We start from the raw sequence: 26107 nt of genomic DNA on the forward strand, positions 1-26107 counted from the left end.
GGTGGAAGGAAAACAGAACTTGTGTCCTCTCATGTGTAAGAGCTGTCAGGTGGTGCAGCAATATGCGTAATATCACGTTGCATGTCATCTGCTGAAAAGACACATTTATTCACCTCTCTCTTTCCATGTGAAACAAGTTATGCTGGGGATACACGTGATATAATTTCTCACTCGATAATTGTGCCTGTTATGTAGATACAAAGATAACGTGCTCCATTACTGTGTTCTTTCATGCAGTGCATGCTCATTTGTGGGTGTCTTTTCCATGGTTGAATATGGCAAATCAGACGAAGGAATCGAGACTATATGAGTCATATTCCCGGTGGCGTCGGTTCCCAATGGTAGCGGAAAACTTGTATACATCGTTGGCGCCATATAAAATGTTGGTCCGTTGTAACAAAAGGCGTTACTCCACTGTGGATAGTGAGAGTGATTCATAGGTGGATGTGGAAAACAGCTATGGCGTCGGTCAGAACCAGACGAGCTTGGAATTTGATGATGTGGTGCTATCACTCGTATTCCTGCAGGTGGAAGATAATACTCCATGGGCACTGAATTCTCAAGTGGATATGTTCCTGAAGCAGTATAACTGTAGTACCCTGTCGTGGGAAAGTACATGGTCACGGCGGGTTGCATGCTGTTGTCTCCTATTATTTTGCAGTAATATTAGAGACATGTATGATCACGGTGGATTTTACCTACCTCGAATATCCTTGTTTGCCTCCATACCCTACATCGTGTTTAGTTGGTCTGCTGCTTTCACTACCCTTCATATTCACATACCAAACGTGACATGTTGGAATGAAATTGGTGCGAGATACCATGGCTTGTACGGATATTACCATCATGCTCCGACAAACTACAACAGTAATCAACGTATGTGGATAGATGTTGGCTTCTTTTTTCGAAGCTGGCGTTGCCATTAGGCTGAGTTTCCAAGGCGCATTGATCATCATCGGAGCTTGCATGTCGATGGTCTGTGCGTGGCACACTTGTCTCTTGCACATGACCTGGGCTTGTACCCAACAAATACGGATAGATTGAGGCAGGAAAACCTGCGCCAGGAGGATGGGGCCGATCCACTTGAAGACTAGTTTTCTCAAGTCTGCCAAAATGCTTATTCTCACGATAAGCTACTCGTAACTGTCTCCCGTTCCATATGGCTTGATTCTACGTTGTTGTGTGCATTGTGATGACCATGTATCAGTGGGGGTGATAATTGATGATCGAATAATCACACTACCTGTTCCGCAATAGCCTTCTCTGCACATTCAAATTTCTCATACTTGACAAAGGCAAAGACGCGCTCTTGTTTGAGGTTCATCTTTGAAAATGGCGATTTGCGGATAATGCGCACAGATACAATTTGTCCATAGCAGGAGAATCGTTCTCGTAGGATATTCTCAGTGACAGAAGAGAATAGATTGCCAATAAAGATACTGCTTCTGTCTTTTGATATAGAGGTGTATGAGGCGTTTGAATGATGGCTGCTTCCACCGATACGAGCAACATGGGGACTTCTGATGATGGTCGACAAGTTTGAAGAGGCAACATCTAGGTTTGCAGCCCAATCGATGCACCATTTGCTCCGGAGTTCAGCATCGCCACGAAGAATCTGCAAATGAACCATATTAGCTACTACCTTGAGATAAAAGAAAACCTGTTTTCGCGTACCAAAAATGCTTTAATAGCGTCGTCGCGGTATTGATATTTGACATATGCGTACATCTTCATTTCTTGTTCAGTGGGAACGTCCACCATTCTCATGGATTCGATACTGCCAAACGACGATAGTCTATTGCGAACTTCGTCTTTTTCCAGTGGCATATATGTGTTGTTGCTCGATATACATATGGTGCGATTGACACGTGCCTGCTCACAGCGGATTTTTCTGCCATCAAGAAGTGTTCCTGGTGCATTTTCAAGGGCTATGGTTGCATCATTTAGGTGCTAGAGGAAACACAATAGGTTTGAATATCAAACCGAGGGATCATGTGTGCATGTATGTAATATCATTGGACTTACCGCATATTGGACAAATGCATATGGTCGAGACATCCAATCTTTTAAAACCTTGACATGGAGTAGCCTACCCCATTGGCTAAAGTGTTTCCAGACGGATCGATTGAGATCGCGGTCAGACTTTTCCTTGGCAAGGCTTGGGGGTATTCTGTATGAGTTGACATATCCTTATGTATTGTGTTCCCTTTTACCTTGCAACAAAAATACATGCCGCGGGACTACCTCGATTATTCATTTGACCATCGTAATCATTGTCATCGTGATCTGCAATGCCAGGAAGCGGACGATGTTGTTTGTTGCTTTGCTCTAATGTGATAAGATAAAGGTATGTTTAATTGCTAAAGGTTGCTTGCCAAAGCAAGTTCGCTCTTTTCTTACCACATCTCAAGGGACAAACAACATCACTGAGAGTTTCATCTTCTGAGGTGCAAAAGTCCTCTGACAACGTAGAAGAAAGAGTTGACAGCATTTCAGGAGGAGCTGAGGCATATGAGCTGACTTCGCTGTTGCAAGAGTTTGCTTCATGACATTGTCGGTAGCGGCGTGAGACACTTTTTCTTCTCTTTGAAGGAAGTCTTCTCTTGTTTGTGCGCTCATTATTTCGCGAGGATTTTGGCGATGCTATGCCTGATATCGGCATTATACTGTGAACTCTATTCCAATCAGTAATGTATTATGCTTTTCTCTTTCTATGACGGATCACTTACACTATCGATTATGCTGGGATGAAAAGAAAATGCCAATAGTTGTGTTTTCTCCATTGATGTAATTTAACCACGAGCGGGAGAAAAAAAAGCTGCACGGGGTACGAGATTTCAGAAAAACTATAAATGGAACCCTTCATTTCTCCCTTTGCCTATTTCTTGCATGAACCCGAGTTGATGGTATTATATCAAGCTGAATGAATTGATCTCCCAGCAAAAGCATATGCAAGATGCATACTCACGCATCAATGCTTGTTTCGTTTGGCACGTGCTTTGGGCGTTCACAAATATAAGAAAGCGCACTCTGCAATGACCGACTGCAGCTCTTTTTACCCTGTATGGAACCAGCAGAAACACACGTCGGTTGGGTCATGTTCGAACTGGGCTACGTTCATGATCGCTATATCAACTTTGTATTATATCCCCAGCCAAATACCATGTATGAATCACTCCACTCTTACCGGCACAGTGATTAAATATTATCACTTGGCATAGAAATAACGGGATTAACTGCAAGGCGCGCTTGGTTGATGTTCTACAATCTGACCTTCGGAACTTCCTAACGCATGGTGGGATGTGTAAAACGATCGTGCGCGGAGTGCGGTGTGATGCTTTACAAGAAGAACCAGGATGGGTGGCACACTTTACAAATATCTTCATACGCGCAAATTGGCTTACATTGGACCGTGGGACAGAATATCTTGGAGGAGACATCGTACAAATCTTACAAGAAGCTCACGGTGACAATGATTCACACAACAAGGTCAAGCATGAGAGCATGGACCCGATGGATGAAGAGAAAAGCTAGTGACAAGAAGGATGTGGAAAAGTTATTACATGCAGCAACATGTGACGAACAACATTGTGGTTTTTGAATTGAACAATTTGCGCCATAAAACTTGCTGCTTAGCTCATTTGAATCATGATTGATAAATACGTGTTCGAACATGACTACTCGCCACCTCACACCCTTGCACAGCATTGCCCGATAACGTTATGATACTATGCAGCAAAGGAATACCCAATCGGCTTTTTTTTATTTATCAACCGTATGATTACATATGAATGCAATAAGCAGATCTACGATAGAAGCTAACCAAGTTCTCAGAGTATTAAACCATGGTGATATGATACATCAGAAAGCAGTATCCTTTCCATTGTTGATAAGCCGTTATAGAGACATGCCATGTTTATTGATGTTCAACGAGGAAGCGATCTCTACAAAAGCAGGGTGCGCCATCTGGAATTGAAATTGGCAAGTGCATTTGGCATAGGAAGTGGGAAATGTTTGCAATCCACATCTTTTTCTATTTCTACTTGTTGGTGATGAGTTTGCACGCAGAGATCCCGAAAGATTGTATAAAACGTACATATACTTGGTATATTGATATGATGTATTGATCATACTGATGTGATCGAAGCCTTTTCTACTGCGCTTGGGGCCTTGACCGGTTGTGGGGAGGAGCTGCATATGGAGGCCAAAAAGACACAGGTAACCTTACAAACAGCAAGAAACGAAATCCTTGGCTCATGTCGTAACCTCTATGCATGTAGCTCATTCTTTGGTCTGTCAACTTGGCCATGACGAGTCAGGCACTCTTTCGCATCTCACCTCGGTTCTTTGGCCAATATCAACTGCATCGACCAACACAGCTAGTGAATGGGCAAACGATCAAGCAAGATAGTATACGATCGCGTATCCTTCTAAAGACTATTCGGTCCATATTTCGTAAAAACACAATGTTAGAGTTGCTTCAGCAATGCCACCTTGACCAGTGTACTGACAAATCTCACCTTCAACTGAAACTTGTGGCCTCTGACGGTAAGTGCAAATTCAAGGACAATGATAATAAGACTGTTGATCTGATCCCAAGTCTCCTATAGGTGCAACCAAGACACACTCGTTATGGTATGGAGAGACAGACCCTGCAAAGGCTTTGTACACTAAGGAAACACAACATCGATTCTCGATTGATCCCGGTTATTTTATCGATTACCTTCAATGTTTTCATCCTCGAGTGACCGATGTGGCCATTGAATGTACGCCTGATGCTGTCAAGTTAAAGTCTTATTGGAACGAAGGGGTATCATCATGTAACGTTTAGTGGTATTTGCTCTATTATCCTGCTATTCTAAGTAATCTCATAATAGCAAATGATCGGCCTATGCACAGCGAATTCACTATCAACAGCTGTGATTTTTCAAGCTATATTATTCGAAGGAATGTCCAACTGGCTTTTGGTTTGAAAGAGTTCAAGGTAATGTGACGGTGTTTAAAAGGGATATACAATGCAACACTGATTTGATGTATTGTAGACTGCACTCAATTATGCGATGGAAACAAAGGGGCTTATATCTGCGTATTTCGATGAACCTGGGAAGTAAGTTTATTGCTTGCATATCGCAAAGTATTATCGTAAAGCTAACCTGAAGTGACAGACCCATTGTGTTCACTGCCGAAGTTCCTGGATCAATCATTGCAGACTTTGCATTAGTTACCAAAGCGGAAGAATCTGTGCCTACACAAACGTCGGCTAATCACAGTGGCATCAGTTATGGCTCTCGAACTGGATACCGATAGCTGTCAGCTCTTTGATTACAATCCACCAGCATCCTCATATATCCAAATAAATTACATGGCATAATATTGGTGTTTCTTTTTCCCATTATAAAAATTGCACATAGTAAATCCACATGAACATTACATTGAGTGAGTCCTGTTGAACGTGTGAAGGAACTAGGTGGGATATCCTCTCTTTTCAATCACTATTTACTTCCACAGCATCCTTGGACAGCAGCCTTTTTCCGGTTCCTGCGATGACTGCCCTTTGCCAGCTTGATCGATTCATTATCTCCAAGTTCTGTATCTTTGGTGATGCGTAATTCTTCGTGTACAGATCAGTCTTTGAGGTTCCTTGAATACCCACCAAATCTTTGTATACCAACAACATACCAAATGTATTGTCATCCTTAGGGATACCTTGAACCACATTATGTCTTAATAACATGATGACTTGGTCAGCCAGTTTCAATTTCTGTAATTGAAAGCATTAGCGAGTCTTCTTATCCCACCCGTTTAGCCCATGCGTTGTGTGTACCTCTTCCAAAACATCAACGTTGCTCTCGTCTTTGTACTGCATAAACCGAGAATGTGTCTCCTTCTTAGCAGCTGTATATCAACTATGTTAGTCAACGTATACCCCGAGTTTCAGGTAAACAGCATGCCTTGGATCGCTCGAATGTCCTCTGGATAGAAGCTGAATTATTCCTGTGTTTTCTCTCATTTCCTCGTTAACCGATCTTAATGTAGAAATAAATACCTCCAAACACTTGACGTTGTGTACGCAAGAGATTACGATAAGCTGCTATGGCAGCTTGCCGGGAAGGAGAAGCTGCTGAAGACATTATTCGCTTGAGAAAGGAGGAGCAGAGAAGAACTAGGAACTAGGGTAGAAGAAATGTGTGTGACTTCTGGGCACTTGTTGGATGGATGATGATCGTCACATGACCTTTGCCACTCACAGGGCTACATAGGTTAGCACAAAGGAATTTCGAGGTGATTAAAGCATCCAGCCTACTATTGTTAGCATTTACATATGATGCAGGTGGTCATCATCCATGGGTTCACACATGGTAATAAATGGCATGCATACATGAGCAGAAGCCAATCAACGAATGTTCTCTTGTCCATTTGATATTTAGTTATGCTGTAGAAGCTCGGTGATAGGCTCTACACTACCTGGTCATTATAGTACCAGGCATTCATCATCCTCCATGTCGTTACATTCTGCCATTCTCGTATTTAATAATACAACCAAAAAAAGTGTGCTACTGCCTAAGGTTGTCTGTGTAGCAATTGAACTCGATGTTCTGTAATTACTACAACAATGACCACCGAAAGAATTCATCGACCTTGATAAGCTTATAGTAGTAGATCCAACAACTGGATTCGCTTCCCCGAGTCTTTATATACATATAATGTACAACAGCAAAGTAGGTTTTCAGGAAGGTGGGAGAGGGAGAGGATTGTTTCTACTTTCGACCATTCGGAGCGGGAAGCAAATACAATTTATCTTTTCGCTTTGTCAAGTTTTGACACCTTTTCTCTGGAGCCAGATCTATGTTCGACGACGATCAAAACGTTGATTCAATCTTTGGGGTCTTTGACGGCCAAACCGCCAACATCGACGATTTCGACGACCACGTTTCTGATGAAGAAGCAGCGACTACCAATTCGACTACGAAGCGCCAAAGAGACGAGGATTTGGAAGGAAAAGAAACGTCGAAACGACATCGCCTTGAAGACGTCCAAGCGATCGTTGCTGATACGTTTGAGCAAGAGACTTCAAGAGAAGTTGCCAATATTGCTGGTTTACAGAATGCCCCAGCTGCTGAAGGAGAACAGATAACTCTGAGCCATCAGGTAAGGATGAAAAATTCGATAGGACAAAGCACTAGTGCTTATTGTCAATGTTTGTTCATCCTAGGTTCGCCATCAAGTTGCTGTTCCACCCAACTACAATTATGTCCCTATTTCTCAGCATGTTCCTCCCAAAGATCCTGCACGTGTGTATCCTTTTACGCTTGACCCATTTCAGCGAGTCTCAGTCTCCTCCATCGAGCGAAACGAATCGGTTTTGGTTTCTGCTCACACCTCGGCTGGTAAAACGGTGGTAGCAGAATATGCCATCGCTCATTGTCTAAAGAACAAACAACGTGTCATTTACACCTCTCCTATCAAGGTATTACAACATCAAATCGTTGAAAAAAAGACATTCATTGACATGATAGTTGTTAGGCATTATCGAACCAGAAGTATCGAGAGTTTACCGAGGAGTTTGGTGATGTTGGTTTGATGACGGGTGATGTTACTATCAATCCTCAAGCTTCCTGCCTTGTCATGACAACCGAAATTTTACGGTCGATGCTGTATCGAGGTTCAGAGATTGTGCGTGAAGTAGCATGGGTTGTATATGATGAAATCCATTACATGAGAGATTCAGGTAAGTAAAATATGATGATACATCCGCTGGCAAGGTATTAATATGTTCTTATAGAACGTGGTGTTGTCTGGGAGGAATCCATTATTCTACTTCCTCATGCTGTCCGTTACGTCTTTTTATCTGCGACTATTCCCAATGCTATGGAGTTTGCAGAATGGATTTGTAAAATCCATGAGCAACCTTGTCATGTCGTTTATACCGATTTCCGTCCGACTCCTTTGCAACACTACCTGTTCCCCGCTGGTGGCGATGGTATCCATTTGGTTGTAGACGAGAAAAGCCGTTTCAAGGAAGATAATTTTCAGCGTGCGATTGCGGCGTTATCTGACAAGCAAGGCGATGATCCATCCGGCATATCACGCAAAGGGAAAAAAGGAAAAGCGTACAAAGGTGGAGCGAATGACGGGCCATCTGATATATATCGTATCATCAAGATGGTCATGATGAAGAACTATCACCCGGTTATCGTGTTCAGCTTCTCAAAGCGTGAATGCGAGTCGAATGCAATGCAAATGAGCAAATTGGATTTCAACGACGGTAAGATAATGCCAAGCACTTGCTAAAAGTTACCCGCTCTAATAATGTACAATATAGAGAATGAACGAGATATGGTCAATCAAGTGTTCAACAATGCTATCTCATCCTTGAGTGAGGACGACAGACAGCTCAGTCAGATACAACAGCTTTTACCGTTATTACGTCGTGGTATCGGCATTCATCATGGTGGCCTGTTACCCATCATGAAGGAGACTATCGAGGTCCTTTTCCAAGAAGGGTTGCTTAAGATCCTTTTCGCCACTGAAACGTTCTCAATCGGTCTAAATATGCCTGCTAAGACTGTTGTGTTCACGAGTGTTCGGAAATACGATGGAAAATCCCAACGATGGGTAGGTTACTTGATAGATAAAAGAAATTTTATCGGGACGATCGGCTAATCTATTCTTTGTCAAAAGGTCTCCTCTGGTGAATACATTCAGATGTCGGGCCGTGCTGGACGAAGAGGTTTGGACGAGCGTGGTGTCGTTATTATGATGATCGATGAAAAAATGGAACCAGCCGTTGCAAAAGGAATGGTCAAGGTAGGGTCGTGATATGCTTGGTAGGCATGATACGATTGACTAATTTCATGCGTAGGGTGAATCGGATCGCATGAATTCTGCATTTCATCTCAGCTATAACATGGTGCTGAATCTGTTGCGCGTGGAGGGCATTAGTCCAGAGTTCATGTTGGAGCGATGCTTCTATACTTTCCAAAACGATGCTAACATCCCACAATATCAGCGAGGTATGGAAGAGATTAGAGAGGGGAGGAAGAGGGAAGATGATCTCATCAAGATGGAATTATTAATCATGGCATTCACTCAGAATTACTATTATTGGAGAAGGAGCGAGACGCTGTGAAGATCGAACAAGAAGACGAGATTCAAAGCTACTATGAAATTCGCAAACAACTGGAGAGTTACAAGCAGGATGTGCGTGATGTGGTGAACCATCCTTCTTATTGTTTGCCATTTATGCAGCCTGGTCGTTTAGTTCGCATCAAGCATCTTGACATGGATTTCGGCTGGGGAGCTGTAGTGAATTACTCTCGAGCCAAGTCGCACAACAATCGAAATGATACAGATCCTGCTCCGCCTAAGTATATCCTCGATGTCCTTCTTTACTGTGACAAAAGCAGTACGTTGTCCAAGGATGCTGAGGGAAGGACTATTGGCGTGACTCCAGCGTCACCTGATGCTGATGGAACCCCACTGGTGAGTAGCATATTGAGTGTATGGTGGTATTCAGCTATTAACCACTATCCTTATTACAGGTTGTGCCAGTAGCATTGTCGGCCATTGAGGGTATAAGTCATGTGCGCTTGGTGCTTCCAAAGGAATTACGAAGCTCGGATGCTCGTAAATCCATTTACAGATCGATATTACAAGTCAAGAAGAAGTTCCCTGATGTGCCACTGCTGGATCCCGTTGAGAACATGAACATCAAAGATACGGCTTTTCAAAAACTAGTTGCTGTAAGTAATTCTTTGCTTTGTTTGCTGCTTGTTATTCATTGGCTTTGTAGAAAATTTCAGCACTAGAAAAGAAACTTCAAACACATCCTTTACATGATACACCGGAGCTTCCTGCCCTTTACGACACCTACTCCACCAAGATGGATCTCATCAACAAATGTAAAGCCATGAAACGTAAAATTGTGGAGGCCCAATCAATTGTGCAACTGGATGAACTCAAAGCTCGGAAGCGAGTGATGCGAAGGTAGGTTGATCGCTTGGTTGGATGCGATAGGCGTACTTAAATGTTTTAATATTAGGCTCGGATTCACGTCTTCCTCAGATGTTGTTGAGATGAAAGGTCGTGTAGCATGCGAAATCAGTACAGGAGACGAGCTACTGTTGACGGAGATGGTTTTTCAAAACGTTTTCAATGACCTAACTGTGGAACAGACAGTATCACTGCTCAGCTGCTTTGTGTTTGATGAACGTGTGGAGAATGCAGCACGCATGCAAGAAGAATTATCAGGGCCATTACGACTCATGCAAGAGACAGCTCGACGCATTGCAAAGGTGGCGAAAGAATGCAAGATGAACATTGATGAAGAAGAGTATGTGAAAAAGTTCAAACCTGAATTGATGGATGTCGTATATGCATGGTGTCAAGGCGCAAAGTTTTCCCAAATATGCAAAATGACCGAGGTGTATGAAGGTTCGTTGATTCGTATCTTTCGGCGACTCGAGGAGCTGTTGAGGCAAATGTGTTCTGCTGCAAGAAGTATCGGTAACACTGATCTGGAGAACAAATTTTCGGAAGGCATCAACAAGATCCATAGAGATATCATTTTCGCTGCATCGCTGTATCTGTAATCTAGTCATTTTCATTTCATCTTATAACTCCTGAGAAATATATTACATCAGTTTTCTCACTTGCTGTCATCAAATATGAAGGCTATAATGTGATGAGTAAAGATAAGGACATTTTTTATTACAAACGAATACAAAGAACTAGTTGGTCATGCTTGACTTGGACTTGCGCAAGGGTGAAGGAGACCATGATTCATCAGCGATTTTTACTTCGCGTGCTTTGGCTTTCTTCTTTTTTAACTTGCTCACAGGCATCGTATTGGTGGTCGTTGAGGATTTGGCTTTTTCGCTTGTTGCTTTTCTTGCCACGGTTGCCTCAGATACTGATCTTGTTGCCGTGGAGATAGTGTTTTCACTCATTTTAGCTGCAATAGCTTGATCACGAGCTTGTTCAGCGTGCCGAATATCATCGATTTGAGAAAGGTGTTGAATCTTGACGCGTTTGAGCGTTTCAGCACGTCGCTGAAGTTGATTAGCATGAGTACTCAGCGATGCCATCGTGGACCGGAGAGATGACAACTTTGTGTAATACTTGGATATCCTAGCCATCTTCGCTTCATTAGTATGTATAGCTTCTTGGGGGTTCTCCAATAAAACATACCGTTTCTTTTACTTTTAAAAGTTCTTCCTCATTTTGGTTGTTTACGTTAACGGCTTCAGCGAGTAATTGGGCTAGGGCAAACTGCTCATTGCTATATAGTTGTTTGCTTGAGTTGTGAATTTCTTTGCCATCTGTCAAGAACACCATACCGCAGCTGTGTAAGTTGACACTCGAGTCGTTTTATAGTGCTGATTACTTCAGACGACATGCATTCTGATAGTACTGTTTCGTGAGCCACGTGAGCCATAGTGAAGCATGGAGGGCGCACTTTTGAAATCTGTAAAAGGACGAATTCACTGAGCTCTAAACTTTCAACCAGGCATAACAGCGATGCTGATCGGCGGCACGTCGCACGTGTTGCCTTTGCATGAATGCTTGATATTGTGCGTCAGTGTGGACCTTTCTACTATGTGTAATTAGCCGCTCTTTATTCCATAAATTGATCGTATTTGATGTTATGACTGATAGGGTGTTTATGGCAAGGAAGAGGGGTTAGATAGTAATCAGTGCTTTTGCTCTTTCGCGTCTTCACATGCTAAGCTCGATACTTTATTATCATAAATTCCAATATCCTACATGCATAAAACAACACCTCCATTGTCCCATCATGCTACATGATTCCAATAATTGCCTTTGATACCTTAGAGGGTCCGGTTCCATTCAAATACCCGAATCATGCCATCGGCACGTGACATTTGTAGTTTAATGTAGTGATCAAGTCTCATCCGAAAAAGTACCAAAGACGTTCAGGACATAAGACAGGTGATTGTTTGTGTTAAAGCTAATGGATCCTAATAGGCTACAATGTCTCAAGGTCAACTGCGATTCTTTATCTTGGCCTCAATGTCACTGGCCTCCTCATGCATGTACCACAAAAGAACTATCAAGGAACCCGGTCAAATGCCCCCATGCTAATTTTTTATTGGAACATGTATCTCGTACTATTACTAGCACCCGAAGATAAGAATAGTGGTCATGTTATTTCTTCTTGAAAAAGCTCGTCAAAGGCTTCATTCCTCGGGTATTCACTTTTGCTAAGCTTCTTGGTGTTTCAGGTTTCTTAGGCGTGTTTCCATCATCGTGGGATTTTGGCATAGAATGTGAAGCTTTGAAGTAGGATGCTGTATTATCCACAAAATAGCTTGTAATATCAGCTGTTTCCTCTTTTATCTCTTCGATACTAAGAAAGAAATCACCGTTAGATCATAGAAAATACAAGATATTGCTTTCTTCTCTATACCCCAAATGCTGTAATAGTGTCTTGAGCTGCGATTCTGATACATATTTAGCCAAGAGATACACTGCTTCTTGTCGATAGACATCTAGAAAAAGAGCAAAACAAATTAAGTTATCAGGTAGATCAACCAAACCCCAAGGACGAACGTACCTTGTTTTTGATCTTCTTTGATGTCGTCGATTATAAGGGATGGGATTGCAGGCAGTAGGCGTTCCATCTTTTTCACGAGCCACACCAACACTTTGTCATCGTTAAGGCGATATGCTCTTAATTCGGGTGAGACGTCTAGATTGATATTAGTTTCAGCTAGTGGATTCAACTAGAGTCACTTACCGCGAATATCACAAATATGCCCCAATTGAGCCTCGAAACCAGCTAGATCCAATAGTTTTTGGTGCTGCATATCCTGTTCACAACCAAACATGTCATCTATGGTGCGGAACTTGCCCTCGGACTAAGGGTGGATGTTAGGATGATAAAAAATTGCAGGGACTAATACGTACCTGCTCCCGTGCACGAAGCAAGATAGGAAGAGCAATAAATAAAGGATCGATAGGTGAAATAAACTGTATTGATCCATCTAATACATATACATGTCAGTATTAGCTGCGTGGAGTCTCTATTGGTGAGAGCAAGGTACCTTTGTGCAACTGATTATCCATGAGCCAGCAGGCTTTTCGGCCTGGACCAACCACCTTCTGTAGTTCGTATAGCACACCACGTTCAACGTCATGAAGATACAGCATGGGCTTGCCTGAAAGACCATAACGGTTGAATCAGCTGTTGCAAATCCGAGTTGCGCTAGATCGAGGAGTACCTGTGCGAGGACAAGCCAGCTGGATCGGTACCAGTTGCTCTACGTCTAATATGTCCATTCAATAACTTGCGTTCCCAAGGACCAAGGCATGCTGACAACATGAATACTATACCTTCATTCTTGGTGCGCGAAAACGCCACGATCGATCTGTTGAAAGTTAAAGACATACACGCTGCTCGGCTATTGGCGACAAAGTTCTAACAATCCCAGCTGCGTCCAACATTTTACTAGACATTGATATTGAACACATCTTGTATCATGCTTGGCCTTTAGATTAGCTCATTTGCCTCCACAATCATACAACACAGAGCTCCACAGGCATCATGTCATTGAATATTGAGGAGAAGCTATGAATATATTCTCAAGAAGAATAAAGGGTTGTCCCATCACTTCTGCATTGTGTGCGTGTGGTTGTGGTGCTGTATCTTGTTAATGTAGGCACCACTACATCAGTAGTTTATCTTTGCATTCGAGATATCCATACAATCGTATCAAGATTTACATTCTGACAGGCAATGAAAGATAACCCATCAGTTGATCAGTTATGCTGTGTGTGTAACAGCGGAATCGCACGTGCTGATGTTACAGAGCTTCTTTGCGCAAACTTCTCTCATTTTACTTCTGGTGGCAAAGAGAATGGTTGCTTGAGTGTCCAACATGTTATTAATCGTGTATGCTAAGCATATGGCCTAGCAAATGCAGCTTGGTAGCAATCATCACGAGGAGCTGTCAGCCATTGAAAACAGGTGCCTGCAGGCTTGTTAGCAACTTCCGATTTTCGCGGTACGACACCGGACGCTGCTCCGAGCTGTTCCTCTTTCTCGTCCCTCCTTCAGTCTTCCTTTTATTCAATTCTATATTATCTCTCATACACAAATATTGTTGTAAAGAGGCTCTATTTGCAAAAGGTCCGTATAGATAAAGTACTTTATGCTTGCCTATTTTGACACAAAGTATTCTCCTCATCATAGCTATAAATGTCAGGGAACAACATCAAGGTGGTTTGTCGCTTCCGACCGCAGAACAAGCTTGAAATCAAAGAAGGCGGTCAGCCCATCATTGACATTGATGACGAAGGAACTTCTGTCAAGCTTAATGTAAGTTCCTCCACATCCTTTTTATGCCGCGATATGTTTCACTTATTCACTCACCGTAGGGGAAAGACGTAAAGCAAACATATGCATTCGATAAAGTCTTTGGCTGGAAGACACGACAAGAAGACATCTTCAACTACTCCATCAAATCCATTGTCGATGGTAAGGGAAAACTCTTGTATTGGATGCAAAGATGCTAATATCACCCTGTGTTTTAGATGTTGTGTCTGGGTATAATGGTACTGTCTTTGCCTATGGACAAACCGGTTCCGGTAAAACATATACGATGATGGTATGATATTATAAGGAATATCACTCATCTATGTGCTCAAGAGTAACTTTTCATAATTGGATAGGGATCAGATATCGACGATCATGAAAACAAAGGCATTATCCCCCGTATCGTCGAGCAGATCTTTACAAGCATCATGGAATCACCACCAAACATGGAGTTTACAGTCAAGGTTTCCTACATGGAAATTTACATGGAGAAAGTGCGAGACTTGTTGAATCGTATGTTATTTATCTATCTCTATCGAATTGCATACACTTATTCATCATTGATACAGCCCAGCATGATAATTTACCAATCCATGAAGACAAAGTCAAAGGCGTCTATGTGAAGGGTGTCCTTGAAGTGTACGTTTCGTCTACCGAGGAAGTCTATGAAGTAATGCGGCGTGGTAGCAACAATCGAGTGGTAGCATATACAAGTAAATATTCTCTACCTTACAGGCCATGGCATCAAGCTTACCTACTCTTTATATAGACATGAATGCCGAAAGTTCTCGAAGTCATTCGCTTGTAATGATTACTATTACGCAAAAGAATGTGGATACTGGTGCTGCCAAGAGTGGAAAGCTTTATCTGGTGGATCTTGCTGGTTCTGAAAAAGTGGGCAAGACTGGTGCTTCTGGACAAACGCTTGAAGAAGCCAAGAAGATCAACAAATCTCTTACTGCACTTGGCATGGTTATTAACGCCCTTACGGATGGAAAGGTACCATATCCATTCCTGATTTAAGCCGTACACGAGAAATCTTACATGAGCTTATGTTTGTAGTCGAGCCATATTCCATATCGTGATTCCAAGTTGACACGTATCCTACAAGAATCTCTCGGTGGCAATTCACGCACAACACTTATCATCAATTGCTCGCCTTCATCTTATAACGAAGCAGAGACTGTATCAACTTTGCGTTTCGGTGTGCGTGCCAAGACAATCAAGAACAAAGCCAAGGTCAACGCTGATCTATCACCTGCTGAATTGAAGGCTTTGCTCAAAAAAGTCAAAAGTGATACTGTATCATATCAACAATACATCTCGGCTCTTGAAGGTGAAATCACTGTATGGCGATCAGGTGGCAAGGTTCCCGAAGCGCAGTGGGCTTCTCCTGATAAGAAGAACAATGTACCTATACCAGCAGCCCGTGCCATCACTGATGCTGGCGCAGCCGACTCTACATCGTCCTCTCGTCCTTCGACCCCAGCCCCTGCAGCCTTGGATCCAAGTGAGCGTGAAGAGCTCGTGAAGCGTGAACAGGAACTCGTTGAGCAGATTTCAGAGAAAGAAACAGAGCTTGCAAGTCGCGAGAAGCAGTTACAAGATATGCAAAACGAATTAAGTCAACTCAAAGAGCACGACAAAAAGTACAGCTTAGAGAATCAGCAGATGACAAGTGAACTCAGCGAGGTCAAGATGCAACTGGAGAAAGTTACATACGAGAACAAGGAGAGTACAATCAACGTGGATTCGCTCAAGGAAGCAAATCAAGAGTTGGATATGGAGCTACAGGAGCTTCGAAAGACTTTGGCCCAAGTTCGAGATGCGACCAAGGTGGACAATGAGGATCAAGCCGAAAAACAAGAGCTGGTAAGAATATCCATACACAATGGGAGCTCGGATACTGATGTGAGTTGTTTAAATATAGTCCCCTGCAGACAATACCACAAAGACACTTGTCGATGATGACAATATTGAGGACTATACCATGTCACCGGAGCAACTGGCTGTGCTGCGACAAGAACTTTCTGAATGCAAAGCGGTGGTGGAAAAGCATCAAGAGACCATTCACAATCTAAATCGAGATAAGGAGGGACTTGCAACAAAGAGCAGCGAACTCGAACGCCGATTAATGACACTTGAGAGCGAATACGAAGAGCTTTTAGACAAAACAATTGCGGATGAAGAGCATGATGCGAATATTGAAGATACAATTGCTGAACTTAAGGTAAGTACCAAACTTGTTTTTTACTATATTGATCAACTTGATGATACTGATCCCTTTATTTAGGCTAAGCTTGAGTCGCAGTACTTGGCGAAAAAAGAAATGCAAGAGCGGGAGATCAATGATTTGCGTCAAGAGCTTGAGCAAAAAACGAATGAGGAGGACAAGCTATCAGCTACAATGAAGGAACTTCAACAAGTACACGATGACTTGCAGGCTGCGATTATGAAACGCAAGGCAGCAGTAGACTCATCTGCGACAACCACGTCGACTGAAGATAAAGAAAAGGATTTGGAACGGATGCGTAAATCTATGGCGCAACAGCTGGCTGACTTTGAAGTAATGAAGAAAGCTCTCATGCGTGATCTACAAAGCCGATGTGAACGGGTGGTGGAACTCGAGATCTCCTTGGATGAAACCCGTGAGCAATACAACACTGTGCTAAGAGCTACCAACAATAAGGCACAGCAAAAGAAGATGGCCTTCTTGGAACGTAACCTGGAGCAATTGACCAATGTTCAACGTCAGCTTGTGGAGCAAAACACACAATTGAAGCGGGAGGCAGCATTAGCTGATCGTAAGCTATCGGCCAGAAATGAACGTATCCAAAATCTGGAGGATTTGTTGCAAGAGGCTAAACAACGACTACTTACGCAGAATGAAAAGTAAGCATCTCCCTCGTACAACAAACACTTAAAAACGTCATGTTTATTTACATCGTTATGCATAGGTTTGACCAACAGCTCCATACAGTGCGTGAACGTTTGGAGCATGCCAGATCAGCCAAATCACAGAATGGGATGGCCTTAAACTTTGGACGAATCGCGAAACCTTTGCGAGGACGTGGCGCAGCTGTGGAAGATGAATTAACGCCTGCTTCAGCGGTATCGGCCACCACAACACGTGACAAGCGATCTTCTTGGATTCCTTCATTCCGATGATCAATAAAGATTACCCACCCATCCATATGAATGTAACACGTCGTGGTATTTATTGTTTCATAGTTAGCCCTTTCTCATCTACATTATCAATCTTGGGTCAACCAAAAAACCAAATCCTATCATATACTTATATCCGCCCATGTTCACAGTAGCATTTCATTAAACTGGCCATACGATTAATTTGGTATGTTATTAATTTGTCATTGTGGAAAAAATTGTATTCGATGCTACAATGCATGGTATCTTGCAGTGACGAAGAGAATGACCAATGTAAATGGAAGTAATGGTAAAATAGCTGATGAATGAAGAACCCCGCTGTGATTCGCGTCACTAGTATGGGGGCCAACTTTGGCGCAGTGTACTGAACATTGGAAAGCCATGCTATCTGGATTAGTAGCAATTTTCTCGTCTGGGCATAACTGGAACTGATTCGGGGTCATATAGCAATAGCCAAGTTGACGGGGCGCCATGAAAGAAGGGAATTGGCCGTTCAGCTGGTTGTAATTAAGCGTTAGAAATTCCAGATTGACAAGCTGTCCAAGCTCGTCAGGAATTGTTCCAGTCAATGCATTATGTCCAAGCATACTATTTTCAAAAAAATGTGAGTGATGACTATGCTATCACATGCAACGAAAAAAAGACACTTGCAGTTTTTTGACATTTTGCAATTTTGCAATTTGAGGAGAGATTTTGCCTGTGAGCCTGTTATTCGAAAGATCTCTAAATCTTGGTTCAGTAACGCCACTTGCAGGTGCTTACTTACGCACTTACAAATATTCTAGATTCTCAAGTCTATACATTGACTCAGGAATGCTTCCATTTAGCATCTGGTGCGATAACAACCTATATGTGACTGGTCAGCTATATGGGGTATTAGCCACTCCTTTTGAACATGTCTCACAGGTTCGTGAGTGCTGTCATATTGCCGATGCCATCCGGGATGTTTCCAAGCATATGATTTCCTTTGAGGTTGCTATAATGTATATCATGGTAATTAGACCACCCGGATAGCTCCTTTGTAGATTGCATGGTTAACCAAACTTACAATGTATGCAATGCTGTCAAGCTACCGATAGATTGAGGGAGCATACCACTCAAGGCATTGTTATCGAGTGCTCTAATTGGATTTGCACCAACGTTAATGGTTATCGGTGCTATCATTCCAATGTAAGCTTACAAGTTTTCTAGGCTAGACAGCCGTAAGAGAGATACAGGGAAGCTTCCAGTGATGTTATTGTTACTAAGGTATATGTCTAAGCCAATTCAAATGAGCCAAAAAAGAATGACGTTTGGAGACTGTTGTTGTAGGGTATTACCTTTCAATGCCATCAGATTGCCCCAGGAATCGGGAACACCACCGGAAAAAGAGTTATTCTTCAAATGACTACAAGGATGATGATTAACTATGCTAAGTATGCAGCTTTCTCATTGTCGGACTTACATGCTAGTCAATGCAGGCATAGATGCGAAATTGGGTAAGCTACCACTAAAATGATTGAAATCAAGTTTCAAGTATCGAAGAAATTCCATGCTGAGCAATGATGAAGGAAATGCGCCAGTGATAGCATTGTTGCTCAAGTCACTAAGGATATCGCGTTAATGTACTCTGGGGTAGAAAGTTCATGGTTGATATGGTATGCCCTGGCATACAAACCCCGCTGATGGATGGTTGATGCCAGATGAAGCGAGCTATGGGGGACGTGGAATTCCTTACAGATTCGCCAATTGAGGTAGCTTATCAAATACATTTGGAAGTGAGCCGACAAGATTATTGCCACGAAGATCACTATGGAGGTTTTTTTTTTTGAAGAGAAGTTAATCTAGGAATAAAGTCCATGTAAACATTTCTTTGTTTGTCGTACATCTTAGTAACAGCACCATGTATGCATGTAACGCCATACCAGCCGTCGCAACAACTTGTCATATTGCCGTTTGACCATCCAGTTGAGATAACCCAAGATTTGCCGCTCAATCCGCTATACAGCTGCTTGAGCGCTGTACATGTTGACTCACTCACATTGAATTTTGGTTGAAGTGAAGATTGATTATTTACAACTGGGAGATTATCTTGGTCTGATAAAGAAGGGCTTGGCGAAATGTCATCGCCATCACCTTTATCAGCTTGAACCATGTCGGCATCAGTAGTAGATTGGGGCTGCATTGACTTGTCGGATGGCGTGGACGAGTCGGATGATGTTGATTGGTCGGCACCTTGCAAGGTAGCCCCTGGCTCAGGTACATTAGGTGCATCGTCATCCGTAGTATCCGATGAGCTGCTGCTGCTTGATTCTTGGTTGGTATTTTTGGTAGATACTTGATCATCGTCTCCATAACTATCATCTTGTTTATTGTCAATTGAAGATGAATCCGGTTGTTCTGCAATAGCGCCTTCATCCTCAGCGTCGGTATCTAACCCGTGTTCGTTAATTCATTATGGCATATGAACTTCTCGTTTCCTCCGCTATACCTTCTTGAGCTATGACTGTGCAAGCCAACATCCATAAGATCAAGAGCAATATGTTAATGCGATGTTGCAACAGCATTATGGCTGAGATTTCAATGGGGACAAAGTGTAATTGGGTATAACAAAGGAGGAAAAGGGATGTGAAGAAGAAGAGAGAAAGAGTTCACGGATCTGTCAGGTCAAGGCAAAGCTTTTTGTGAAACCAAGGAGAGGTGATACTGAGAGGCAGCAAGGCACGTGTCTCTATTTTTGGCCCGTGTAACTCTGTCCATGCTTACATAGATAGTCAGCCTTTCTCGCTTCTTCCTTCCCTTTTCTTTCTAACATCTCAATCACCATTTCGCCAATGTCAAATCTTCAACTACGCATAAGTGTGGTCGGTGCACGTAACCTTGCAGCAGCGTAAGTAATGATTTTTGGATGTTCTATCTTTTGTTTTCTCGCCAAACACAAAAACAAATCTTAAATAACATTGTTGTGGCCACTTATAGTGATAAGACTGGCCTCTCGGATCCATACGCAGTAGTCCGTGTTAAGTATGTGGAGGAGGATGGGTAATCAATTTGGGTTGAAAGCTCAATATAGTAATCGATTATTAGCGAGAAGAAGTATACAACAAAAGTCATCAAGCAAACCCTCGACCCCAGGTGGGACTACGAATTCGATATCACTGTTGATCCACAACGTCTTCCTCGATCCTTCAATGTTACCGTTTGGGACAAAGATACTTTTGGCCGTGACTTCCTTGGCGAAGTAACCATACCCTTCAAGAACTGCTTTGACAGAAACAATAATGACATTTCAGGAGGTATTCCCCGCCATTTCAGCGACCCTGCCAACTTGCCGCAATGGTATACTCTTGGCAAACGTGCTGAAAAAAACAATGTCTCGGGTGAAATACAGCTTAAGTTTGGCTTTATTGAAAAGCATATTCGGGATCCTCAGCAGTGAGTTGACACATGCGTATTGCTGGATGAGATACCTTATTATTAACTTGTATGCGTATTAGATACATTGACGCATGGAATCAAATCACTGGTTTAGATATCGAGATCAGTAATTAGAACGCCTTCAGCACTCTGCCATCTCTTGCCTATATACAATCATCGAAGAAACCATACTTCAATTTTGCAGGATTTGGTATTCAATAGACATCATATAAATAAACCTTGTAAAGCAAAAATTGGACGACCGCTTTATGGAATTTGGTAGACTATCTAACCCACTTTTCTCTATTCTTTTCAGGTGACCATCTCTTCATTATTAATTCTCGTATCTCAAAACCGGATAAGCAGCTTGGATGTGTCGTTGAAGTAGGAGGTTTGGCATAGCATAGAATCAGCGTCTTTTTCACTTGAGTACAAACTCGGGCGAGTTGATGGAGTGTTTGCCAATCGTATGACTCGTTAGGATGCATAATTTTCACAGCGAAATCTCCGTGCATGTGCCTAGGACCCGAACGATAGAGCACTAGTACGCAGACAATGTTAAAGGACGATTCTCCTTATATCTTATATCCCCACTAACCATAATCCACACCGAACTTGGATCCTTGCTTTGGTGCCCAACCAAGAGTACGATAGTAATGGTAGACAGCATAATGGGTTGCAAACTCTGGAACGCACCGGTTGAATTGCATCCAGCAATCATCAATGGATAGCTGCTTCTACCAAAATCAAAAGTCAATGCACATGCTCTACAAGATATCAATAGATATCGAATCACTTTACCAATTGGCGGCTAGGGTCATTGATATGGATCGCATCCAAAGCATACAAAAGATAAAACGCTTCGTACAAGTCAAGCCGATACTCTTCAAAGTTGCGATCGCCTGTTGCGTCGAGGACTCGATTCGCTCGTTCCACATCGCTCTCGTTTTGTTGTAACCCGCGTCGTTGCCTTCGTCGATTAACAGTTAGCTGTTCAAGATACTGTAGCTCGTTGCCATTAGTTGTAGTTTGTGCTGTAATATTGTCGCATTAGCTGCGTGCTTGTAGTGAGATCGTAGAGTGTTTAGATTGACCTGTCAGAGCTCGTGTTCGTTGAAGCCATGTGGGATCACTACGCGAAAGAGCGCCTTTGCCGAAAGTACTGTAAGCAGCGTGGTTATTTTCTAACCAGACATACTTCCCAAAAGCAACGAATACGCCAGTGTGCTTTTTTTCTCTTTGAAACAAGGTGACCATAACACGGAATTGATCAGCTATTCTGCCCTGTTTGGTTGGGTGTACAAAGTACTCGGCCAATCGGTGTTGAAGTGGACTTGGATTATCTCTCTATGCATGTATAAAAGCATGGTGGATATTAGAAGCGGACAATAGATGTAGGTGAACAATAACATTTTCCAATAAATCTCAATGGCTCATCATATGAATCAATACTTTGTTATGGCTCAATGTAACATTTGCTATATTGCATCCTCGAATAATTTAAGTGTATAACTCTTGAACAGCATCGCTTAGGAAAGGAATGGATTCTCCTTTCATATCCACATTCTCAAGGAACTTGGTAGGGAACTCCACCAAATGTCCACGAATCTGGCTTAATTCTTGTCGGATAACAGAAACAGGCATCTCCTTGTCGGCAATGTGTCCAATATCGGTCTTGTTTTGGTCAGGATAGAACGAGTGATATTCATCCCAAGTGGTCACTAATACAACAAAAAGTATTAATCATACGTTTGACTCATGTCAAAGCTGGGTTTACCATTGTCATCGGGAACGCAATGGAACACCTTGCGGAAGGCTTCAGTATTAGTTCTGGCTGTGGAATTCCATAGCTTTTGGGTATCCTCGCCTAAGGGATCCATAACTAAACGATCTTCCTCAGTACCAGTATGGTCAATTTGTGGCACGGGAAGTGGTAACATTGCATCGTTGACTTCATCAGCAGGTTCATGGGGAAGTAAGCCCAAATGTTCTTTCCATAGCTGTCGACGCAATGTAGCTGCGAATTTAGCGGCTTCATACTGTAGATAACGAAAAGTGGTGAGCTTACATGCAACCATGTCTTGGATGAAATAGGCTATAACTAAACTTACATAACGACCATTCATGCGAGATGGGATCATATCCTGATCTTCTACCAAAAGTGCGATTTCGGAGTCACGATCGCCACATTGGGATCTGTCATTCAAGTTGGCTGAGCCCATAATCACCAAACGGTCTATAAAATTTCATCAGTCTTCTATCTCTTTGCTGAATGATAAAAAAACAATAACGACGAACCATCTGCAATCAAGAGTTTGGCATGAATGTAAGATTCTTCCGAGACATAGGCCTCACGTTCTTCACGTTCAGCAGCAGCATCACGTGGAGCTGAGGAAGATGTATCAGTGATCCATGGCTCCTTCATCAAGTCACCGCCATCCTTCATAGCATAGTGAGCAATAGAATCGGAGGCGACGCAGGAATCTGCATCATATACTTCTGCCGACCACCTGATTTTGGCTTCTCCTTCTTCACTGACAGCTGTCGCTTCCACTTGTTGTTCCAGGCTTTGTGTCACGTCGGATGAGTAGCCTGCAGCGCGTACCAACATTTCCTCCATCTTTCGACGATTGATACGATCATAGCTGCGAAGACTGTAGAAGCGAATGTATTGAGTGGGGTCGATACCTGCAGCTTCCAATTTTTCCATAATGCTCTTTCCACCGCGACAGATAGACACATATTGGTAGTACATAATCAGGCTAAAATGATCCACGAGGTAAATAGCCGTTTCAGATATGTCCTTTGTTTTAGTCAACTTACCGTGCATTTGCTGCCTCCTTAGTAGCAAGATCAGCTGGGAAAGCAGGCATCAAAGGCATCAACACAATCACTTTGAAATTGTCACGCTCTTCGTGTGCACGAATAATACGTCTGACAATGGCTTGACCAATTTGGTTCTTCAAGATATCATTGTCATCTTTTTCAGTTGCAGTGACTTTGGGATATGGTTAGATCTTAGTTGCAAAGGTGTTGAGTACAAAAGTATAATAATACTCACTGAAAAACTGGTTTTCAATGTAAACAAAGTGCTTGGCATCATGGATGGCAGCAATGTAAGCGTTTTGGATAGAATGCTGGAGATAGCGTGTGAGATAAGCAGACGCATTAATTACTGAACCTATCACCTACTTCGGTTTCCAAGCCAATGCTCCATTCACCAACGCTACGAAGTACTTGTGTGCGACATGTACCCTTGACACCACGCGTTCCAGGCTCAAATCGATGGCGACGATGGCCACGGTCATCAGCCTCTGGGAGTTTGAACTTTTGATAAGTGTTGAAACCACCAAGAGGAGGCTGAATAAAAGGCACGCGCTCTTTATCCAAAGCTTTTTCGTGTTTGATGAAATTCCATCGCTCACAGAAATGACGGCATACATCCAAGACAGGTCCACCCACCTATATTCAGCTAAGTCAGACTCTGGAATAGATCACTGTGACAATACTCTTACCATACACAGCGACATGTCATGCCATGGCATACGTGGAACGATGGATCTATCAATTAGCACCATATCCCAATTTTGAACTGCAAATGACGTCTCTCGTCAGCTTGTAATTTCATGTTTGTCACACCAACGGTCCTGTCGAGTCGTACAAGATACACTTACCATCCTTGAAATCGCACACGCGAGCATCACTATAATCCTGGCCTATTTCAATTGCATGAGCTCAAATTCAGAACGAGAGGTACAAGCTCTACATACCTGGGAAAAGTCTCATATTCTGCTCTGGTCCTTGGAAGTCAGCCAATTGATGGGTATGGGTGTCCCAGCGGCTATCGATAAAGAAGTGGTCAAGCAAACACGTACAAGACAACAGCTTTTACGCTTTACTTCTCCCTTACCCAAAGCAAAGATCAATGCCACCAAGGAATGCAATTCGTTGATCGACCACAACAAACTTCTCATGGTGAGACCAGAAAAAGGTACCGCCGATTGCATGGTCCGGATGTCGTTGCACTATGAAGATGATCATCCAAGCTGAGTCTTGTAACGTTCTCTCACATTACAACTCCACGACCCAAACTACGCACCAACAATGTTTGCATGCAGATCTTGCAGCCAATGCTTAGTGTGTCGACTATCCAACGTCATGGCCACCTCTACTTCCTATCGCTGGCGTCAGCTTATTTTCAGTGTTGTTATCTTTTATGGCATACCTTGTATACAACAATATAAATCTTGACACCTTCTTCAGCTTTTCGCTTCAATAAAGCATCAATGCGATACTCTGGATAACGGGATGCTGGTCGTCTCAAGTACTGTCATCGTCAAGTCAGCATCATTAATCAATGCTCATCTTCCCTTATTATTACCAGCTCAGGCGTCTATATGAAGGATGGATCAGTTATTTCATCCTAATACAAGTTATGAATGTGCGATTAGGGTCTTACCAGCCACCAGTCTTCAATGAATATCACATGCTTTGCACTTTCAATTGCCTCGGACACAGCCCTATTCCCTGTTAGATACAAAATGTGCAGCAAGTAGCGTATAGCAACCTACCAGCAATAGTCATGACCGTCTATGTAAAACTTGACTTGAGAGTCATGACGCACAGGGGCAAAGGAGTTGTATCGATGCAACTTGGTTTGGAAGTTGTGTTCACGCTCTTCCTCTGTCTCTTGATGCTCTTCAGCGGCATGAAAGAAATGAATGAACTTGTGTCGAACTCTTGTGCGAAAGTCGCCTACGAATGTGACAAGACCCGAAGCGCACGCCATGTTGCAGTGTTAGAAGGAGCTAAAAAGAAGGTTGAGGCGCAAATACAAAAAGGGGTATTTATACAGCTTGTCGTGCAGTGTAACGTAACCTAAAGGCAGCATAATTCGTGACGGAGCATGCTTCCCTCTCCGAGTATCGCCTTTCCGATTTTCAAAGAGTTGATGCTTTTACTGCTATCACACCACAGTCGCCTTGAGCGGAATAAATTCGCAACCCCTTATCATCCACTCTCCCGCTTTCAACCATATCATCGATACACTACAACATAGTTTGCTTTTTCCATTGCTGCTGCATTACGTTTTGCACCTCCGGTCTTGTTTCCACTTTACAGTAGAGCAACTTCAAATGCAATGGTTGCATTGTATTACGAGCCACAAGGCTATTGCCTTTTATCCGGGAGCACTCATAACCATTAACA

General features: G+C 42.7%; 11 protein-coding genes across 11 annotated transcripts; 4 read left to right on the forward strand and 7 right to left on the reverse strand.

Annotated features, from left to right (window-relative positions):
* Nucleotides 1-216: 216 nt before the first annotated feature.
* On the reverse strand, nt 217-2662 carry O0I10_007650 (uncharacterized protein; the record flags this gene model as incomplete). Its single annotated transcript, XM_058487664.1, has 8 exons — nt 217-647; nt 703-730; nt 784-1170; nt 1244-1615; nt 1675-1950; nt 2026-2158; nt 2214-2328; nt 2401-2662. The coding sequence occupies 8 exons, from the start codon at nt 2660-2662 to the stop codon at nt 217-219; spliced, it is 2004 nt and encodes a 667-aa protein (XP_058341486.1).
* Nucleotides 2663-4197: 1535 nt separating this feature from the next.
* O0I10_007651 (uncharacterized protein) lies at nt 4198-5307 on the forward strand (the record flags this gene model as incomplete). Its single annotated transcript, XM_058487665.1, has 6 exons — nt 4198-4218; nt 4281-4548; nt 4611-4820; nt 4878-4984; nt 5043-5107; nt 5166-5307. The coding sequence occupies 6 exons, from the start codon at nt 4198-4200 to the stop codon at nt 5305-5307; spliced, it is 813 nt and encodes a 270-aa protein (XP_058341487.1).
* Nucleotides 5308-5492: 185 nt separating this feature from the next.
* O0I10_007652 (uncharacterized protein) lies at nt 5493-6131 on the reverse strand (the record flags this gene model as incomplete). The annotated part of the gene is made up of 5 exons (XM_058487666.1): nt 5493-5611; nt 5680-5761; nt 5825-5895; nt 5952-5972; nt 6047-6131. The coding sequence occupies 5 exons, from the start codon at nt 6129-6131 to the stop codon at nt 5493-5495; spliced, it is 378 nt and encodes a 125-aa protein (XP_058341488.1).
* Nucleotides 6132-6846: 715 nt separating this feature from the next.
* On the forward strand, nt 6847-10592 carry O0I10_007653 (uncharacterized protein; the record flags this gene model as incomplete). Its single annotated transcript, XM_058487667.1, has 11 exons — nt 6847-7149; nt 7214-7468; nt 7525-7729; nt 7784-8266; nt 8324-8616; nt 8683-8808; nt 8864-9014; nt 9095-9483; nt 9543-9743; nt 9794-9987; nt 10043-10592. 11 exons carry the CDS (start codon nt 6847-6849, stop codon nt 10590-10592), a joined length of 3150 nt encoding a protein of 1049 aa, XP_058341489.1.
* Nucleotides 10593-10730: 138 nt separating this feature from the next.
* On the reverse strand, nt 10731-11437 carry O0I10_007654 (uncharacterized protein; the record flags this gene model as incomplete). Its single annotated transcript, XM_058487668.1, has 3 exons — nt 10731-11138; nt 11191-11281; nt 11340-11437. The coding sequence occupies 3 exons, from the start codon at nt 11435-11437 to the stop codon at nt 10731-10733; spliced, it is 597 nt and encodes a 198-aa protein (XP_058341490.1).
* A 731-nt stretch (nt 11438-12168) lies between these two features.
* O0I10_007655 (uncharacterized protein) lies at nt 12169-13411 on the reverse strand (the record flags this gene model as incomplete). The annotated part of the gene is made up of 8 exons (XM_058487669.1): nt 12169-12370; nt 12431-12512; nt 12578-12712; nt 12761-12881; nt 12931-13007; nt 13068-13181; nt 13245-13289; nt 13357-13411. 8 exons carry the CDS (start codon nt 13409-13411, stop codon nt 12169-12171), a joined length of 831 nt encoding a protein of 276 aa, XP_058341491.1.
* Nucleotides 13412-14221: 810 nt separating this feature from the next.
* On the forward strand, nt 14222-17506 carry O0I10_007656 (uncharacterized protein; the record flags this gene model as incomplete). The annotated part of the gene is made up of 10 exons (XM_058487670.1): nt 14222-14341; nt 14401-14500; nt 14557-14630; nt 14695-14851; nt 14908-15051; nt 15108-15337; nt 15401-16210; nt 16269-16568; nt 16632-17230; nt 17296-17506. The coding sequence occupies 10 exons, from the start codon at nt 14222-14224 to the stop codon at nt 17504-17506; spliced, it is 2745 nt and encodes a 914-aa protein (XP_058341492.1).
* Nucleotides 17507-17733: 227 nt separating this feature from the next.
* O0I10_007657 (uncharacterized protein) lies at nt 17734-20049 on the reverse strand (the record flags this gene model as incomplete). The annotated part of the gene is made up of 11 exons (XM_058487671.1): nt 17734-18091; nt 18155-18226; nt 18278-18349; nt 18408-18479; nt 18552-18623; nt 18684-18759; nt 18823-18890; nt 18948-19088; nt 19221-19292; nt 19369-19915; nt 19974-20049. 11 exons carry the CDS (start codon nt 20047-20049, stop codon nt 17734-17736), a joined length of 1626 nt encoding a protein of 541 aa, XP_058341493.1.
* A 267-nt stretch (nt 20050-20316) lies between these two features.
* O0I10_007658 (uncharacterized protein) lies at nt 20317-21034 on the forward strand (the record flags this gene model as incomplete). The annotated part of the gene is made up of 4 exons (XM_058487672.1): nt 20317-20372; nt 20462-20506; nt 20570-20917; nt 20980-21034. 4 exons carry the CDS (start codon nt 20317-20319, stop codon nt 21032-21034), a joined length of 504 nt encoding a protein of 167 aa, XP_058341494.1.
* A 149-nt stretch (nt 21035-21183) lies between these two features.
* On the reverse strand, nt 21184-22156 carry O0I10_007659 (tRNA-intron endonuclease; the record flags this gene model as incomplete). Its single annotated transcript, XM_058487673.1, has 4 exons — nt 21184-21440; nt 21498-21636; nt 21701-21933; nt 21994-22156. 4 exons carry the CDS (start codon nt 22154-22156, stop codon nt 21184-21186), a joined length of 792 nt encoding a protein of 263 aa, XP_058341495.1.
* Nucleotides 22157-22399: 243 nt separating this feature from the next.
* Nucleotides 22400-25688, reverse strand: O0I10_007660 (uncharacterized protein; the record flags this gene model as incomplete). Its single annotated transcript, XM_058487674.1, has 15 exons — nt 22400-22620; nt 22677-22938; nt 23011-23135; nt 23198-23661; nt 23723-23897; nt 23961-24036; nt 24092-24361; nt 24415-24491; nt 24574-24615; nt 24670-24740; nt 24810-24924; nt 24999-25074; nt 25125-25226; nt 25359-25419; nt 25471-25688. The coding sequence occupies 15 exons, from the start codon at nt 25686-25688 to the stop codon at nt 22400-22402; spliced, it is 2355 nt and encodes a 784-aa protein (XP_058341496.1).
* Nucleotides 25689-26107: the final 419 nt, after the last annotated feature.

Source organism: Lichtheimia ornata (assembly GCF_029851405.1).
Source record: "Lichtheimia ornata isolate CBS 291.66 chromosome Unknown scaffold00038, whole genome shotgun sequence".
In the NCBI taxonomy this organism is placed as follows: Eukaryota; Fungi; Mucoromycota; class Mucoromycetes; order Mucorales; family Lichtheimiaceae; genus Lichtheimia; species Lichtheimia ornata.